This window comes from Galeopterus variegatus, unplaced genomic scaffold, assembly GCF_000696425.1.
Source record: "Galeopterus variegatus unplaced genomic scaffold, G_variegatus-3.0.2 Scaffold967, whole genome shotgun sequence".
Taxonomy (NCBI): Eukaryota; Metazoa; Chordata; class Mammalia; order Dermoptera; family Cynocephalidae; genus Galeopterus; species Galeopterus variegatus.
The window spans coordinates 123054-140875 of record NW_007727078.1 but is presented as its reverse complement, the minus strand read 5'-3'; the positions used below and the strand labels follow the sequence as shown (position 1 = coordinate 140875).

Here is a 17822-nt window from a genome sequence, read left to right as displayed (position 1 = left end):
GGAAATAAAACTTTAAAAATGCCATTTATGATAGCATCAAAATCATAAAGTACTTAAGAACATATTTAACAAAAGTTGAACAAAAATTCTACACTGTGAATTACAAAATACTGCAAAAAAAAACAAATAAAGAAAAGATATTAATACCATGTTCAAAGACTAGAAAACTCAGTATTTTTAAAATAATAATTCTCTTCAAATTGATATATGCATTCAGTGCAATATTTTTTAAATTCAATTTTATTTATATTTATGGGATACAGTGTGTTGTTTCAATACATGCATATCCTGCACAATGATTCGCTTAGGGTAGATAACATAGTTTTGTTCCCATTAGTTCACCCCTAATCCTCCCCCTCATTCCCTCCCCTCCCAGCCTCTGGTAGCCATTTTTCTACTCTCTACTTTAAACACACACACACACACACACACACACACACACACACACACACACACACACACACACACACACAAAGATTAACATCCTTTTTGCAAAAAGAACTCTTAAAAATGAATTAGAAAAATCTAAGCAGAAATTTGGTGAAAGATATGAGTAGATAAGTCACACACCCCAAAGAAACACCCGTGGATAATAAGTATAGTCTAGGATCTGGTTGCAGGTGGTGGTGGAGTTGGCCCAGCCCCTGTCTCAGGACCCTGGGCATGGGCTGGTTCTGCTGCTGGCCTGAAGGTGCAGCGGTAAGGGTGGGGCTAAGGCCCACAGCCCAATGCAATATTAAACAGGAATCCCAGCAAGCTGTTTTTGAAAAAATTAACACATTGCTTATAACATTTATATGGATAAGCAAGGAATTGTAACAGCTTAAACAATTTTGAAAAAGAACGAAGTTAGAGAGGAATTATACTGTCTGATTTCAAGACTTATTATAAAGCTACATTAATAAGGACACGTGGTATAAAGAGAGGCAAACAGACCCACGAAACCAAATAAAGTCCAGAAATAGACACACGTATATGCCATTAATTAAATTTTGATAATGGTTCCTAGGAAATTCACTGGAAAATATTTTTTAAAATCTTGCTAGAAATACCGTATTGATTAATAGAATAATCAATATCTATATTGATAAAAATGAAGCAATAAAGCTCAACCATTACTTTTTTTTTTTTGTCTTTTTCGTGACCGGTAAGGGGATCGCAACCCTTGGTGTGGTGTCGCCCACACCACGCTCAGCCAGTGAGCGCACTGGCCATTCCTATATAGGATCCAAACCCACGGCAGAGTGCCGCTGCGCTCCCGGCACTGCACTCTCCCGAGTGCGCCACGGGGCCAGCCCTCAACCATTACTTTGAACCATTCATAAATATTTAATTCTATATAACAATCCATATACAAAACATAAAAGCTAAAAGTTTAAAACTTTGTGAAGAAAACATAGGAGAATATCTTTCAACCATGGAGTAGACAATAATTTCTTAGAACACACAAAAATATGATTAACCATCAAAGAAAAAATTGGCAAATTGTACTTCATCAGAATTTAAAACCTCTGCCTCTCAAAGACACTCTTAAGAAAATGAGAATTCAGACTATATTCTGGGTTACAGAGATCCAATGCATTTATCGGTCAATTAAAAGATTTGTAACTAGAATATAAAATGAACTCCAACAAATTAATATTTAAAAACAACAAAAATTTAAAACAAAATAGGCAAAAGATTTGAAAATTTATTTCATGAAAGATTTCCAATTAAAATTAGCACATGGAAATTGTTCAACATCATTAGTAGTCATAGCATGATAATTAAAAGCTCAATGAGATATTACTAAATGCCTACCAGTAGCTAAAATTTTTTAAAAAGTGATGACAGAAATGTGAAGTACCACTCTTACTTTGCTGGCGAGAATATGAATGGTAAAACTACTTTTGAAAACAATTTAGAAGTTTCCTATAAAGTTAAATATACACATTTTCTATGATGTAGCAGTTCTACTCCTATATATTTATCCAAGAGAAATGGAAATATTTATTTTGTTTATTCCTGTGCAAAAAATAATCCCCAAACATAGTGGCTTAAAACAACTATTTATTATCTCAGAATTACTTGGGTTGACTGGGGACTGGACTCATTTGGGTGATTTTTTTGGTCAATATGGCTGGAGTTGCAGTTATCTAAAACTCGACTGGGCTGGAATGTACCAGATGATCACTTATATGGCAATCAACTGCTGCTGACTTTCAGCTGGGAGCTCAGTTAGAAATATCAGCTATAGTGCCTTTATTCTCTTCCATATGGCCTCTGCACATAGCTTGGGCCTCTCACAGCACAGTGGTTGGGTTCTAAGAAGAATCATTCCAAAAGACAAAGGTGGAAGCTTCGGATCTACTTTTATGAGTTACACAGCATCATTTCTGCTAAATTATATCGTTCAAAACCAGTCATAGAGCCAGTTCATAATCAAGGGTACGAAATATAGATGCCACATCTCAATGGAAAGAGAGGCAATAATTTTATGGGCATCTTTTCCCACTATACACAAAAAGATTTAGGCAATGATGTTAACAGTCACCTGATTCATAATCAACAAATTATTAATCAAAAACTGGAAATGACCCAAATATTCATCCACAGATGAATAAACAAATTTTTATTTATTTGTACAACTGGGTACTTCATTTGACTGATTTAATGAATACTTAACTGAATAAAAAGAAATATACTATGTATTAATATTTACGATAACATGGATGAATGTTACAGACAATAAGTTGAACAAAAGAAGCCAGGCACAAAAAAGTACATATTGGATGATTCCAATTATAAGAAGTTCAAGAATAGGAAAAACTAAAATTCAGAATAGTGGTTTCCTCTGGAGAAGAGAGATTGAATAAAGGAAGAACACAGATTTTCTGGGGAGATGAAAATGTTCTAGGTCTCAATTGTTTACATTTTTCAAAACTCATTGAACTGTACACTTGAATGCATGCATTTTACTGTGTAAATTTTGCCTCAATTTAAAATATAAAAGACAAAAAATACTTTTAAAAGTTTCCATCCTGTTTGTTCTTCTCAATAGTTTTATGAGAAAGAAAGCTGATATTAATATTTTCATTTGAAGAAATAATAAATTGTTTAAGAACATATGGAAAATTTGTGGCATAGGAATGACTAGAATCCAGATAAGGCAAGTATTCATGGCTGAAGAAAAATTTTTTTTTTCTAAGTATTGCCTCAATTTAAGTAATGATTTTATTTTCAAATTATAATAGAAAGCTGATTGGATATACTTTGATATGCAATATTAAAGACTTCTATTTATTACAAAGACCTATCTCGTACATAGCCAGATCGTGACAGATATCATATTATGGGTATTTCTAATACATCAGCCATTACTATATTTCTGTTTTCCATGACATAATTCCTGGTCATAGCATTCATAAGTCTGGTATCAAAGTTAAATTAGGGAAAAAGTAAAAACGTTTCCCAAGGGACATTCTGTTCCAAAGAAAATGAACTGTTCCAGTCTGACTTACTAATACTGAATTTTTTGAAACCAAAATGACTCAAAGCAAAACATTTCTTAAAGCAGTTTGGTCAAATTACTCTCCAAAGAAAGTCATGCTTTAAAAATCCCAACTGGTTAGTAAGGCACTCATAGTCCAACACTAGCCAGAATTTCTAGGATTTTGTGACTTTTGGTTTGGTATTGCTACACTTTTTTGTCAGTGGGAGAAATTTCTAAATTCCAAATTCTTGTAAAAATAATACTTTAAATGTGCATGAGAGTAGTTATTCACTGGGAATTCATATCAGATTAAATAAAAAATTTGTGGCAAAGAATCAACTATAAGATATATTCTATTCTTATCTTTCCCCTTGACCTTTGCTGGTTCTGTTTCTGTTGCTGTTGGTGATGGTGGTGATGGAGTGTGTGCGTGTGTATCCTGTAAGTTCATGAGCATTGTCTTGAATACTTGCCAAATGTTAGGTCTTCGGTATTTTTTTCGAGCGGTGACAAGAGAAGCAGAGGGTTTTGACTGTCTAGAATGTACAAAAATCCACATACATGTAAATACATCACAATTATTCCTATTAAAGCAGCAAAAACGAGGTTCTTCTGTATACTAAATGGGAATGAAATATATTGTGAGGCCATGCAGAAATGAATATTCTGTTAAAAAAAATACAAGATGTGAAAGTAATGGTGTTCAGAAACAATATAGCAAATGGCCATTATTAAGCACAGTATTAGAAATATAACTTCCATAAAGGACCTTTGAAGTATCATACAAATGTCTCCTCAAAGTTTTTAAAATAGCTAACACTAAAAAGATTTTTTTTGTGGTGTTGTTGCTTAGCCCAGACCAAATTTCTGAAGAAAGCAATGAATACTTCTCATTTCTGAGAATTCCACGGCTTCTGGAAACATTTAAAACTTTAATTCTCATCTTTTTTTCCTATGTATTGACTCTCAACAAAGATTTTTTTTAAGGCTTGTGCAACTGGACAAAAGATAACTAGCCACCGCATCCACCCAAGCTGGCCAAGGAAAAGCCCAGCTATTATTATTTGAAACCTAGTTCAACATGGACTCAATCAAATCTTATTGATTTACTCCTTTCTCAAGAAGATTTAATCTGCAGTGGGCAGCAAGGAAAATTGGATAATGAACGAAAGGAAGAAAAATATCCTTGACGTTTCACAGAGAAGCTGAAGCAACTTCAACGCAAAGTTATTCCCTGAATGATGCTGCTTCTTTATTGAACTGCAAAGCCAATGTGCAAAAGACAGACAGACTGCATTGACATTGCAAAGTAAACCCAAGAGTTACTGGCTTTTTCTTTTTCTTTTGCATGCAAGCAAGTAACTCTACTCTCCATTTAAACTCTTATTGTTTTCCTTATATTGATATCCTTGATATGCTTATCTTGATAATGACACATCTACATCCCTAATTACTGCAATCAGGTAGCACTTCTTAAAGGTAACATAAGGAGTAGTGGATATAAAGTAAAATAGAAACTTAGAAATAATATTTCCAAGTCACATACTAGTAACTATGTCACTTTAGTAATATACTAAATCACATAATTAGAGGTCTTTCTGATTTGTTGAAAAAGATCAATTTAGAATGACATTCCCACACTGTTAACATTCAAGGCAGTATAATTTAATTGGAATTTCCCTTTGTCATTTAACTCCAATAATCTCTAAATCATGGAACATATGTAGTTTGGTTAATACTTTAAGTTGTATAATTTTCGTTCTTTAATACCAAATGTCTTGCTGCTTTCTGAACATTCTTTTGAGTTGATCAGATTCCCAAGACTGAAAATATCATTTAAATATTCCCTAAGAATATCCAGGAAACAGTTTCCAATGTAGGAAAAAGCCAATTTGAAATAGTGGAGATCAAAAAATAGAGAAGTAAAGGACAGTAAATAGCCCTATCCTTTCCTCCGTAACTTTAAGATCTACTTGTAAGTTAAAGAGCACCCTAAAATAAAAAGTTTTACTATGATTAAATATTCACAGACTGCTTGCTACTCAACTTAGAACTTATTGGAGGTTATATGTGAAATATAAGGCATTGCCACTGATTTTAAAGAGTTTATAGTTGTCTTGAAAAAGACAAAAGCAAAATTAAGAAATAATTAAAATCTGCTCATGAGGTAATTATTATAAGTACATTAGATATCCAAAGACCAAAGGTGGAAGGACTATGTTTCAAGTAGCTTTGTCTGAATATGCCTTCTCAGAAAAGACAGGACTTTGAATTTGTCTTGAAGAAAGTAAGGGATTCAGAAAGCAGAGGACAGTTTCTGGTTGGGTAACCTGGAAGTCTCTTGGACCTTTGATATTATTGTGGCCTCAAAGATAGGAGTGAGTAAACTGAAGATTTCAATAGCTTAAAATATGGTTATTGGGCAATACAATAAAGTGGTTAACCAGATTGTGGAGAGTTGCCGGCGGGTGTTTGCCAGTGACCGTGAAGAAAGTGGTTTGTAATCTGTAAACCATTAAAAATTTCTTGTGGCAGATTCTGTAGTGCTCAACTTCTAATCCAGGATTTTCTACTTCTTATATCTTTCCTAGCTGGAAAGTAGAGAAGAGAATTTCTTTCATCGGCCTCAAAGAATCGATGTGAGGCTCAAGAAATAATGAGTACTCCAATTAAACTGGCCAGTGTTAAAAGGACCAAGAATAACAAATGCTGGCAAGGATGTGGAGAAAAGAGAAACCACCTATACTGTTGGTAGGACTGTGAAATAGTATGGCCGTTATGGAAAACAGTATGGAGATTTATATACCAAAGGAATGGAAATCACCATGTGGAAGGGATACCTGCACTCCCCTGTTCATCACAGCTCTATTTACAATAGCCAAAATGTGGAACCAACTTAAATGTCCATTGATGGATGACTAGATAAGGAAATGTGGTATATATACACAATAGGATACAACTCAGTCATAAAAAAAGAATGAAATTCTCCCACTTGCAACAACATGGATGAGCTTGGAGAAAATTATGGTAAATGAAATAAGACAGAGAGAGAAAGAGAAATACCACATGTCCTCACTCATAAGTGGGTGCTAAGAAGGAAGGAAGGAAGGAAGAAAAGAAAAAAAGAAAGAAGTGTACCACAATAATACATTGATCTTTCAGAAGGAGAGAACAAACCTATAGTTACTAGAGGTGGGGGTGGGGAAAGGGGGCTGGAGAGATTGGGTAAGGGGCATAAACAATAATTATGATTTGTAATAATGAACATGCTAATAATATTGATTTGATCAACACATGTTGTACACAGGTGATGGTAGTCAACGTTGTACCCCCCAAAATATGTATAAGCAGTTATGCTTCAATAAAAAAAAAAGAAAGAATGAGCATAAAAAAGTTTAGGAAGCTGCAAACCATTCAGAATGTTTTCATTCATATTACATTACTCTGTGGGGTTATGACTAGAGTTAAATTGCTTTTGACAGGTAGTAAATCTTTCAGGCTACCAGGATGACGATGTCATTTTGTGGATTGTTTTATTATACTGTAGTTGGGAACAAAAATAACACAGGGCCTTTCTCAACCACCTGGACACAGCGCGGGTGAGACAAATAGTTTCCCTTTGAACTGGTGATAAAGAAGCAATTACTTTTAAAGTGCTCTATCTCCAGTGGGTTTTGGTGCTATCATTCTCAACCTTAGGGGATCTTTTGAACATACGTGCTCCGACCTGTCTTTGCCCAAGACCAACATCAGAGATGCCCAGATAGGAGCAGACATGGGCAATGGGCCAGAATGATTTTAATGAGAAGCCAGGTTAACTTACACACTGCTTCCTGATTAGATTGGGCAACCCAACAGCCCACTTCCAGTGGGAACTTTGTATTACTTGCTTGCCAGTTGAAAATCAAATATTTTTTTCACCTTATATTCTGTAAACAATTCATGGTGAGTTGATTCAGAGTGCAACCCAGGTGAGGCATGTCCATCTATAAGACTGACAGGTGGAACTGGAAAGGTCTCATGACCCTTCTCTGATCTTAACATTTGGTACCCCAAACTGATTCATATATTCACTTATATTTAAAATAGCTTATTTGGAACTAACCTAAACACATACACACACACATTTTAAAACTCAATAACCTATGTTATTAAACTTTTTTTTTCACCAAGTCTTATTGTACCGTGGTTTATTCCCTGTGGTTAAGCTGAATTTAATTGCTCATGATCTTTAGTCACATTTTTGAAGTTTTGTCTTAGCCACTTCAGTGAGGCTTATCTTCTGTTTTTAGATACATTTCAATCTCTAAAAAGTCAGTGTAATAAATCTGCAGGCTGTTGTCTACAGATTACTACTCCCCAGAAGGATGAAAGATTACATTCGCTGAGTCAGGTATGATGCCAATGGTATCAGGAAGCTGTTTAGGACAGAGAACTTCCCATTTAGCTTCCCACAAAGTAAGAGCCAAACCTTCCAGCCTTCCTTAGCGAGAGAATTTCTTAAGTTTCTTTCCAGAGTAAATGTTCTAAAGATCTATGACACCTCTTTCTCGCTTACCAATGGAGGTCATGTCTTGCCAAGTAAGATGGGCGAGGGAGTTAATAAAATTGCCCAGTGTCACAGGGGACAAGAAAAAGAGTTTCATTTCAAGACTGGTTTCCAATTGCCATCATGTTTGCCAATTATTTTCTGCTAGCCTATGATGAGGACAAAGTTCTGGAGAATAATCCAGAAGAGGATCTAGTTAGATTTCTATGAAAGAAAGCCTATGGCTCATTCCAGCATCATAGCCATGCCTGCTATGGAATTAGACATGCGGAAGACCTGGCCATTAAAACTTCAGTGTTGTAACTACTCCCACAGACAAAGAGAGAAGAGAAAGAGAGAGAGAGAAAGCTGGAAGCTACCTCACCCTTCAATTTCAGGTGGCAGCTCTGGGCTCACTGGGAAATAGAACAGGCCTGTTGAAACAGACTTTATTACCACTAATCACAAAATTGGATGCTACCAGAAGCTTGGGGGGGGGAGCACCCCTCCCCCCATTAAGTTGTTTGGGGGAAGCCAGAGTGGGTGCTGTCTTGCTGTGAAATTGATTCAAACCCACAGACCAAACTTCCAGATGAGTCCATCAAACTCAGCCTCCCACAGCTTCTCCAAGTTGTGCCAGATGTACACCTAGCTGAGGAACCAAAGCTAGAGCAGGCTTGGGCTCTCTGCAATTGCTTTAGACAGCACTCAACCTACCCCACCTCACCCCCAACCAAGATCAAAACCTCTTCTAATTCAATAGTGTATTGAACTGCCCGAAAGCAAGGTATCATCTTCCAGGACAGTTTGCTGGGCGATTTTTGAAGATTTTTGCTTGTTAAACACTTTGACACACATGCTTGCTAAACCCTTTGACACACATGCTTGCTAAACCACAAGTATAGGATTTCCAGTAAGTATATGATTTCCAGTAAGCAGACTTGACTTGGGAGCCTGTTCCTGCCACTGACTTCAGGTGGGAGTAGGGACACTTTCATTATTATTATCTAGGCTTCTGGAACTGGCTGAAGTCCAAAGAATCATAAAATAATTTAAGGAACCTAGAATGACCTGCCTGTAAGGAGAGGAGTCTTTCAGTTCAGTGCAGTTCTAATCACGGATTACATTTCCTGATTAATAAACAATAATAATAATTAGAGAGGATTAAGGACCTTCAGAAATTTTTCTAAAGTCAAACCTCCTTCTACTTTGGTGCCAATTTCCTCTCTAGATGGAGACGAGAGGCACCTCCCAGAGGGCTCTGTCCCCTGTGGAAGCTGGCCTTCGCTAGCCCTGGCTGATCCAGGGGATGAGGTCCCTGCAAGATTGGTCCTCACCTCTGGCGGGAGCAACAGCTCCAGCTCCACCGCGGGACGGAGCTACAACGTCTCCTGGAACGGGTGCCCACAGCTCCTCCCAGCCACCCTCTTACGAATTTTCACTGTCCAGCCCCCATCCACCGAGCCCTCATCCCCACTCACCCCGGAGTCCAGGGAATTTCCCGAACATCCCAAAGTTTGAGTTTCCTGCCTGGGGGGAAGGGGCAAGCGCAGATAAAAGGAGTGCAGAGGTCTTGAGCGAGCCACACTGCCCTGAACCTTCAGATCTCCGCCTCTCTCTCTCCTCTCCAACCTGCGCCTCCTCGCCTCGCTCCCTTGGCCGCTATGAACCTCCTGCTCTGCCGCTCTGCCCGCATCCCCGGCCCTTCGGGCTCGCTGTGCGCGCTGCTCGCGCTGCTGCTGCTGCTGCTCACGCAGCCGGGGCCCTTCGCCAGCGGTGAGAGCGCAGGGCACGCGGGAGGCACCCGGCCAGAGCGGCGCGTCCCAGCCTCCCGGCGGCCGCTGCGTCCCGGGCGCCAGGAAAGGCTCTTCCAGCAACCGGCTCTATAACGGTGTCTCTCTTTCTTTCCCAGCTGCTCCTGTCGCGGTCGTGGTGAGAGAGCTGCGCTGCGTTTGTTTAACCACCACGCCGGGAGTTCACCCCAAAATGATCAGTAATATGCAGGTGATCGCTGCAGGTCCGCAGTGCCCCAAGGTGGAAGTGGTGTAAGTTCTAGTGCACTGCGGTGTACGCTGTGACCTTGGTAAAAGAGAAGTCCTCCAACCTGGGCGTTCAGCACCTGTGGCTCATGAGTGCATCCTCTTTTTCTCTCTCCAGAGCCTCCCTGAAAAACGGGAAGGAAGTCTGTCTAGACCCAGAAGCCCCTGTGATCAAGAAAATCATCCAGAAAATTTTGGACAGGTACTTGCCACTCTGATCTTTGTGGTTTCTTAATCTCTTCTCCACAGAGTGCAGACTTCGCAAGGTCCTTATTTTCTCTACAGGATTTAGGTGCCACATTCCAGACCATGCTTAGAATGCAAAGGTTGTTAAGAAGAAGGGAAAGTTGTTCTGGAATGTCCTGAAAAAAACCTTTTATCACTAATCTTACATGTAATTGAATAAGCAATTACAAAGAGCTCATTACTGAGATATATTTTTTGTCTGCCCTTTGCTTTTATTGATCTTTATTCTTGTTTTCACTAAACGTTTCAAGCGCTGTGTTTTGAAAACGGGGCAGAGTAGACAGGAGTGTGGAAATTTGGTCAAACTGATATAATTCTTTTCTCAACAGTGGAAACAATGAGAACTGATTAAGAGACAGGACCACGCATTGGAAAAATTGCCCCGTCTTCAGCAGAGCAGTTTTCTGGACGTCTCTGGACCCAGTGAAGACATGAAGGAAGGGCTGATTTTTTCCAGTACTCAGCTTTCTTCATGGATTTCCCACTTTGAAGGAGGGGAAAACCTATGTTTGTCCCTGAAGCTCAGCTTATGAAGTATTTAGCATACTATTTATGTCCTGCTATTTGCTGTTATTCCATCTGCTGTGTTATTGGAATCTTTGGCAATTGGCTGTTTTGTGAGCCAAGAACCACTGGTTGTTAATCTTTCGATGCATCTTGAAGATTACTATTGTAATTCTAGAATCTGTTCCTTACAGTGTTATTGAAAAAGCTGTGGATTTAATACGTAAATGATGTTTCATTAGAATGCTATTGAGGGAGATACAGTAATCCTCACTCTTCTTATAAAATAGGAAACATTTTAGTGGATTTTGGGGGGTAATGTGTTAGAGAACGTCCTTATTTTTGATCCTGGGATGCTATTACAGTTATATTTCATTAAAAAGCTGGGTGTATTGTACCGTTATTTGCGTAGAATATATTTCCTTATTCAGAACATCTAAATGTTTAGGTTCTATAAGGACTGATATATTCTCTTCCTATAATTTTAGACATTTGATGTCTTCTTAGTATGGCATACTGTCATGATTTACTCAATTAAACTTTGATTTTATATGCTATTTATTAACTATTTTATTAGGAGTGCTATAATTCTGATTACTAAATATGGTTTGGATAGTTGAAGAAGCCAGGAAACAGGTAAATTCCTGGCTTCTAGTTTTTATAGAAATGTATCCCTTTAATCTTTTTCAATAAAAGCAAACAATAATAATCTGTACTCTGAAGATTTCAAATACATTTGAACTGTTGAGTATAAATTCATTTAGTTTTCCAAAAATATACAGCATTGCTAAGATTTTTAGATGCCTACAGTACATCTTTGAAAGGTATTGACCACTTTGTTATAAGGAATTGTATATGCATCACATTCACTGTACTAAAATTGTACTTTTTTAGTGTATGCCTCATTGGCTTATAGTACTTATTTTGTTCTTTGGAAAAAAATAAAAGATTTTAAAACTTTACTCCTGTAGTTTCTTACTTCTGATACTGTTACAAAAATTTTATTTATTTTTAATTTTACATTATTTTAAAAATTAATTCTGCTCCTCTCTGGCTAGCAAAGAGGACCGTCGCTTTACAGTGCCATTGCATTGGTTCAATCTTTCTCCACTCTCACTTCCCTTTCAGATACTCCTTCAAGGCACCAACAGCTTCTGGAGTCTTTAGAAAATACAAATACAATACAACTCATCTATCTTAAATCCTTAACTGGCCCTCTATTTTCTAGACATGAAATAAAAGTTGCTAGGCATGGTAAAAGAGATTCTGTCTCATCCCACTCCTGATTACCACTTCACTTCTGCCTAACATTCTTTGCAGTCTGGCATTTTAGTTTCCTAACTGGCCATGCTCTTCCCTGGGTCCATGACTTTGCATTTGCGAGGGCCTCTACCTGAAAGGAAATTAGTCCTTTTCTGCCTATAGAAGAAAGCTTATTCATCCTTCAGAACTCAAGCAATACCTCTTTCATGAAGTTTCCCTTGGCACTCCCAACAGAGCACACGGTTTCCATTTTGATGTTTCCATAGTATCTTCTTTTTATTGTAATGATCACAAATGTTGCATTGCTGCTATTTATTTATAAATTTCTTTAGCTGACTCTACTAAGAGCTCTCCCAGAGCATCAACCACATTTCACCCGTTTCTGCATCTCCACCCAATGCATGGCACAGAATGATTTAATGAATTGATAAGTTATCCTGACCCTCAGGTTGTTAGTTAGTATCCTAAAATCAGTAAACAGACTCATGGTTGGTGTTGATTAAATTGTAATTCTTTTACTTCCATTTCTCCTTCTTGTCTACAGGTAATACAACAAGTGATTTGTCATAAGCAATCTCTTCAACCTATAACACCTACTCCTTGCTTTTACCTGGTTAACTTCCATCCTTCCTCCAGATAGCTTACCTGTCACTTCCTGGAAACAATCTCTCTGACCCTTCCCCCTATCAGATTAAGGCCCCTTTTATACCCTCTCATAGCTCTCTGTACTTTTCCTTTGTAACATTTTCTCACCAGGTTATAAAGAGTTTATAGACTATTTATATGTGGTCATTTGTTTAGTGTCTATCTATTTCAATTCACTGTAAATTCTGTGAGGGCAGAAACAGTGTTTATCATGTTCATCTCATTTCCTAGGACTAGTCCTAACACGTAGTAGGTATCTAAACAGATGACTGATCTAGGGTAAACAAGCCCCACTGTCTCTCCAGTATTAAAATAGCAATTTCATATAAATAGCCCATTCTTGGGAAAAGCCAAAAAAGGAAATGAAAGAGACAAATCCAACTAGTATATATGCATATGTGCCCCCACTGTGATTGGATTAATGCATTATATATGCTGATATTGGCATGTATTTGTATATGCTAATATATTATTAGCCTATGTATATCTCACCTAGGTTTTTCTGTATCTTTTGCTCTCTCTCCTTATATATAAGATATCAATTAGATTAATGTATTTTCTATTATTATATATTGATATATCCATAGAACAGAGAGAGAAAGAGACAGGGAGATAAAAAGATATGGAAAAAACTAGAGTAATTTCAGAGATAGGTTTGCTGATAAATTTTTTCAGCAATATAGAAAAGCATAAAATATCTCTAACCTTTTTAGAAAGCATTATTTCTGTAGTTTCTCTTTGCTCTCTCAAATAATATCTTTTTTTTTTCTTTTTGAACCTATGATTTATACAGTAATGCTGGGGAAATGCTAAAAAGCAAACCAAATTATCACAAAGGTTCAAACTCTAAAATTTTGTGTTTTAACAATCCCTGATTTGTCATATCAACACCCAAATACTTATCGAATAATACCTAATAGTAATAAATTAAAGCATATTATATGCCCTTTGGATGAGCAAAATATGTTTTGTACTTTCTATTATATATTGGTATATCTACAGAATAGAGAAATAAACATTACTGGTTATTTTTTTCTTTGTCATCATTCAAGATCTTTGTTTTTACCAGAAGCAAGACTTACAAGTTTAGTTTGATCATAGACCATAGAATAATATTCTTGCAATTCTAGCTGTCATGCCCGTTCTACAATTGGTCATTCCATAAAGAAAACAGATTATAGTATATTACCAAAGTGTAACCTATATAAGAACCTCAGTAACAGCCACTGCTCAGCATCCTACCATTACTAGTTGATTCTGCCACTAGCAAACTCAGGGTCTAACATGTCTGGGAAAATTTTTTCTAATGTATGTCTTCTAGAGATATGTCTAATAGTTTCCTCATACTAACTCTTAAATACTATTTTCACTCTGTTATTCATCTGAAACTGTCTCTCATATATGAAATCACCTGGAATTGAACAAATGATCAGCTAAAATCTACTCTCCTACGTTACTGCCCCAATCTGGACAATTTTCAAAGTGTAATTAACGTCCTTCATTCTACCAGACTTTCCTGCTTGCCTCTGTGTGTGACGCATTCACATAATCCTTCAATTCCTGAAGGTATGACAAGATCTATGACAAAATATGACTAGTGGCTTTGCTTTTCTATCATAGTTTTAATTCTTGCATAAGGAAAAGAATCACAGAGGGTAAATCTCATGTTACATATAACTTCAAAAGTCCTTCCTGGATGTTACAACATGAGAAATTTACTAGACAGAATGAACACGTGGGGATTTCTAGTTGTCTCCCTAACTAAATCAAGGAAGAGAAGGAGCGTGTACTATGATTCTGATTTTGGATGACGTCCTGGTTCACTCTCAGTCTGGAAAATTATCAGCACCGCACTCTACCGAGTGAGCCACGGGCTGGCCCTCAGTCTGGAAAATTAATATCAAATTCCTGAGAGGGACTGTGCATACTTCAAAGATGTAGAGTAAGAGAATGACATGGAAAGACAGCTTTTAGGTCTACAATCCTGTTTCTACAAGTTCTACAGTCATGTTTCTTAAGTATAGGGAAGTTGCAAGACCTCCATTTCTCTGAAAAATTCACCTTCTTATTGGATGTGTTCCCTCTGACACATAAATTTATGATGTTTGTTTCTAGGGTTGGACAAAGAGAAAAACAGTTGAGTCATTTTCAGCAAGAGAGTCTAGTATACTTTTCTACATTTTATGGTGCCATACAAAGTCAGAGAAACTACGTTACAAACCTAGTTCTGAGTATTTCTAGCTATGCGACCATGACCATTTATTGAACATCTCATTCCTCAGTTTTCTCATCTTTAAACAGGCACTAAGAGCCGTCCTGGAACAAAGTAGATGCTTGATAAATATTAGTTCCTTTCCCAAGTTTCTTAATTCAAACACTCCTTTACAAATGAAAAAACTGAGAACTGAATAGTTAAGTATCCTTATTTTTTCAAATTCATTTATATTCTTTTTATTTATGTATAAGTGATTATTTTTCAGTGCTTCCAAGAATTTGTTTTTATGAGATTTTTAAGAAGCTTCTGGAAACTATATATTCTCTGTATATTTTCTGTTTCTACTACTACTACATAGTAACATATCAAAATATATGATGTATTTTCTTTTGTATAAACATTCATCAGCAAATATCAATTTGTTGACTACTATCTTGTTATAGACCAGACCCTGTGCAGGAACTTTATGATTTGGAGATTACAAAGATGAAGAGCTTTCAGCCTAAGTTAAGGTCTTTTTGCAGCAAATATAGTCAGTTTCTCCACTGGACAGATTTTTTCCTAAAACGGGGAGAGGAACAGAGGGAAGAAGGAGTGGGGGAAAGAACTAGGAGAGAGGAGAAGAGAGGAGATAAGGAAGAGAGAGGAGGAGGAGGAATGGGGGGGTTGGAGGGGCTTGTGTCTTTTCTTTTCCTTTCTTTTTTCTTCTTTCTTTCCCCCTCTGTCCCTCCCCCCTTCCCACTCTTTCTCCTTTCTGTTTATTCCTGAGAAGTAGAATCACACTATTTAAAAGAGGAGGAGGAGGACCTAGGTGCCCCAGCAGAAATAGCTAGCAGCCAGCACCAGCCACCTCCCAGGTAAATGAGGCCATTTTTGACTTTTTGGCCATTCCAGTTGCTCTCTGACTGCACCCACTTGAGTGAGCTCAAGCAAGACGAGGACAGCAGAAGAATCTCTCATTAACATGCAGAATTATCAGAAATCACAAATTGCTGTTTTAAGCCACTAAGTTTGGGACTGGCTTGTTACATAGCAAAAGAGGATTGATAGTACTTGGCAATAATTAAATGTTTGCAGGCTCTCAAATGACATTGTACTAGAATTTTCTCAATGAATAAATATACGTAGTGAAAATGGGTAACATTCATGTTTTTGATGGTCAACAAATGATATTAATTAACATAAAATTAAAATAAATATGCTTAGGCCTGGAAAACTTTGCAGTACTTCTAATAACAGCATGCAGGAAGATATTTCCCCCTCAACTCCACCCCTCCCACGCCCTCCCTACCCCCATCCCATGCTTTACCTCTGGACAGCATACAGGAAAACCTCAAGTAACTTGAGTGCCAGAGTAATTGAAGTTTGGACAATTCTTGTCAACTCAGAGTTTTACAGAAAACACACTTGGTCTCATCACTTAGAGAAATTTTTTGTTAGCTCGTGTTTCAATTTATTGATTAAGATACTTTAACAAACTTACCCAAAATTTGATTATCCCTAGGATCCTCTGAACCAATTGTTTTTCATGACTGATTTACAGGTAATAGTTTATTTCCCTTATACTTGAAAAAAGGATTTGGGACATGACAGTTCAAAATGTTCTATGTAAGGCAGAATCAATATATGTCTTAATTTTAATGGTTAGTGGTCCTCCAATGTCTCTAGATATTTTCTTTCAAAATAGCTAACACATAAGTTCTGTTTTGGGTCTTAAAAAACTATCTTGTTTCCTGAATGACTCTACTATTTAGAAGACAATTTAAAGGAAAAAGAGTAAAATTACTTACCACAAAAATTAAAACAAAACAAAACAAAACACAGGGTGACAGTGTAAGATTTATACAAAGGCTGTCAAATTATTTTCAAACCCAAGAACTTCTGACACTTGTTTCTACTTCTAGCATTTATCTAAATCATAATTATATATAAGTTAACTGGTTTTTAAATGAACACTTGATTTTAAAATATTTTTTGCCCATTTTTTGTACAGTTTATCACTGACTGTATTGTGTTTCTTACCATGGAAATTGAAGGAAATGATGCAAATGATAGTAATAATGGTTAACAGTAGTAGTCATACAAGTAATGGTAAAGGTGGTAGAGTATTATTTATATCCTTTATTTTGTGCAAATATTTTACATCTTGCTTTTTAAAAAGAAATAGTTAAATGACCAAGTCACACAATGAAGAAAACTTTGTAATGCCTGGCATATAATACATGCTTAATCAATATTTCTTGAATAAGTAAAAACTAGTAAAAAGTTATTTTATATGAAATGCTGACTAATAGGCTTGTGAAATTTACTGATTCAAGAAATTTGTTAATACTTCCCCATGAACCTTGCTGACGATGTAACTTTTGTGACAAGACACATTTGTTTATTAAGACAATGACTTGATTCTGTCATTGTATGTCAACCTCTTTCCTGGTACCAACCAACTCAAATAGCATCATTACTTCAGAAAACTTTCCACATAGTTTCCTCAAAAGGGTTAGGAACTTTTGAGTAATCTAAGTGAAGAAATTTGAATAGTGTTAAATACAGAGGAAAAAAAAGTGTCCAATAAATATTGTCAGCAATATGTTTCGGGGAATTGTGATGAACAGAAAGAGAAAAATACATGAGTAATGTTGAAAACCTTTATATCTTACATTTCTGAAAATGTTTTTGAGCTTATATTTAAATAAAAATATATCAGACTTGAGAATTAACAGTATTTCAATCACATAATAATGAGGAAAGGCTATAAAGCCATTACTCAGGAAGAACTAGAACTATCCTTATTCTTTTCCCTGCTGAGCTTCTCTCTGAAATTGACTCCACATCTCGGCTCTTAGAAGGATACTAATTTTCAGCTTCAGCTTAAGCCCTTTATTTAGTCTTACTTTTTAGGCTATGAATTTC

The 17822-nt window shown here is 36.7% G+C and overlaps 1 protein-coding gene across 1 annotated transcript; it reads left to right on the top strand.

Annotated features, from left to right (window-relative positions):
- Positions 1-9664: 9664 nt before the first annotated feature.
- LOC103591378 (alveolar macrophage chemotactic factor-like) lies at positions 9665-11751 on the top strand. Its single transcript, XM_008573815.1, has 4 exons — positions 9665-9776; positions 9913-10045; positions 10158-10241; positions 10615-11751. Exons 1-4 carry the CDS (start codon positions 9665-9667, stop codon positions 10631-10633), a joined length of 348 nt encoding a protein of 115 aa, XP_008572037.1. The 3' UTR covers positions 10634-11751.
- The last annotated feature ends 6071 nt before the right edge of the window (positions 11752-17822 follow it).

What these genes read in the sequence shown, in the direction of transcription:
- LOC103591378 (XM_008573815.1), top strand. Translation starts at nt 9,665, where the DNA reads ATGAACCTCCTGCTCTGCCGCTCTGCCCGCATCCCCGGCCCTTCGGGC. An exon ending in GCCGGGGCCCTTCGCCAGCG is followed by an intron (nt 9,777 to 9,912) that starts GTGAGAGCGCAG and finishes TTTCTTTCCCAG; the next exon opens with CTGCTCCTGTCGCGGTCGTG. An exon ending in TGCCCCAAGGTGGAAGTGGT is followed by an intron (nt 10,046 to 10,157) that starts GTAAGTTCTAGT and finishes TTCTCTCTCCAG; the next exon opens with AGCCTCCCTGAAAAACGGGA.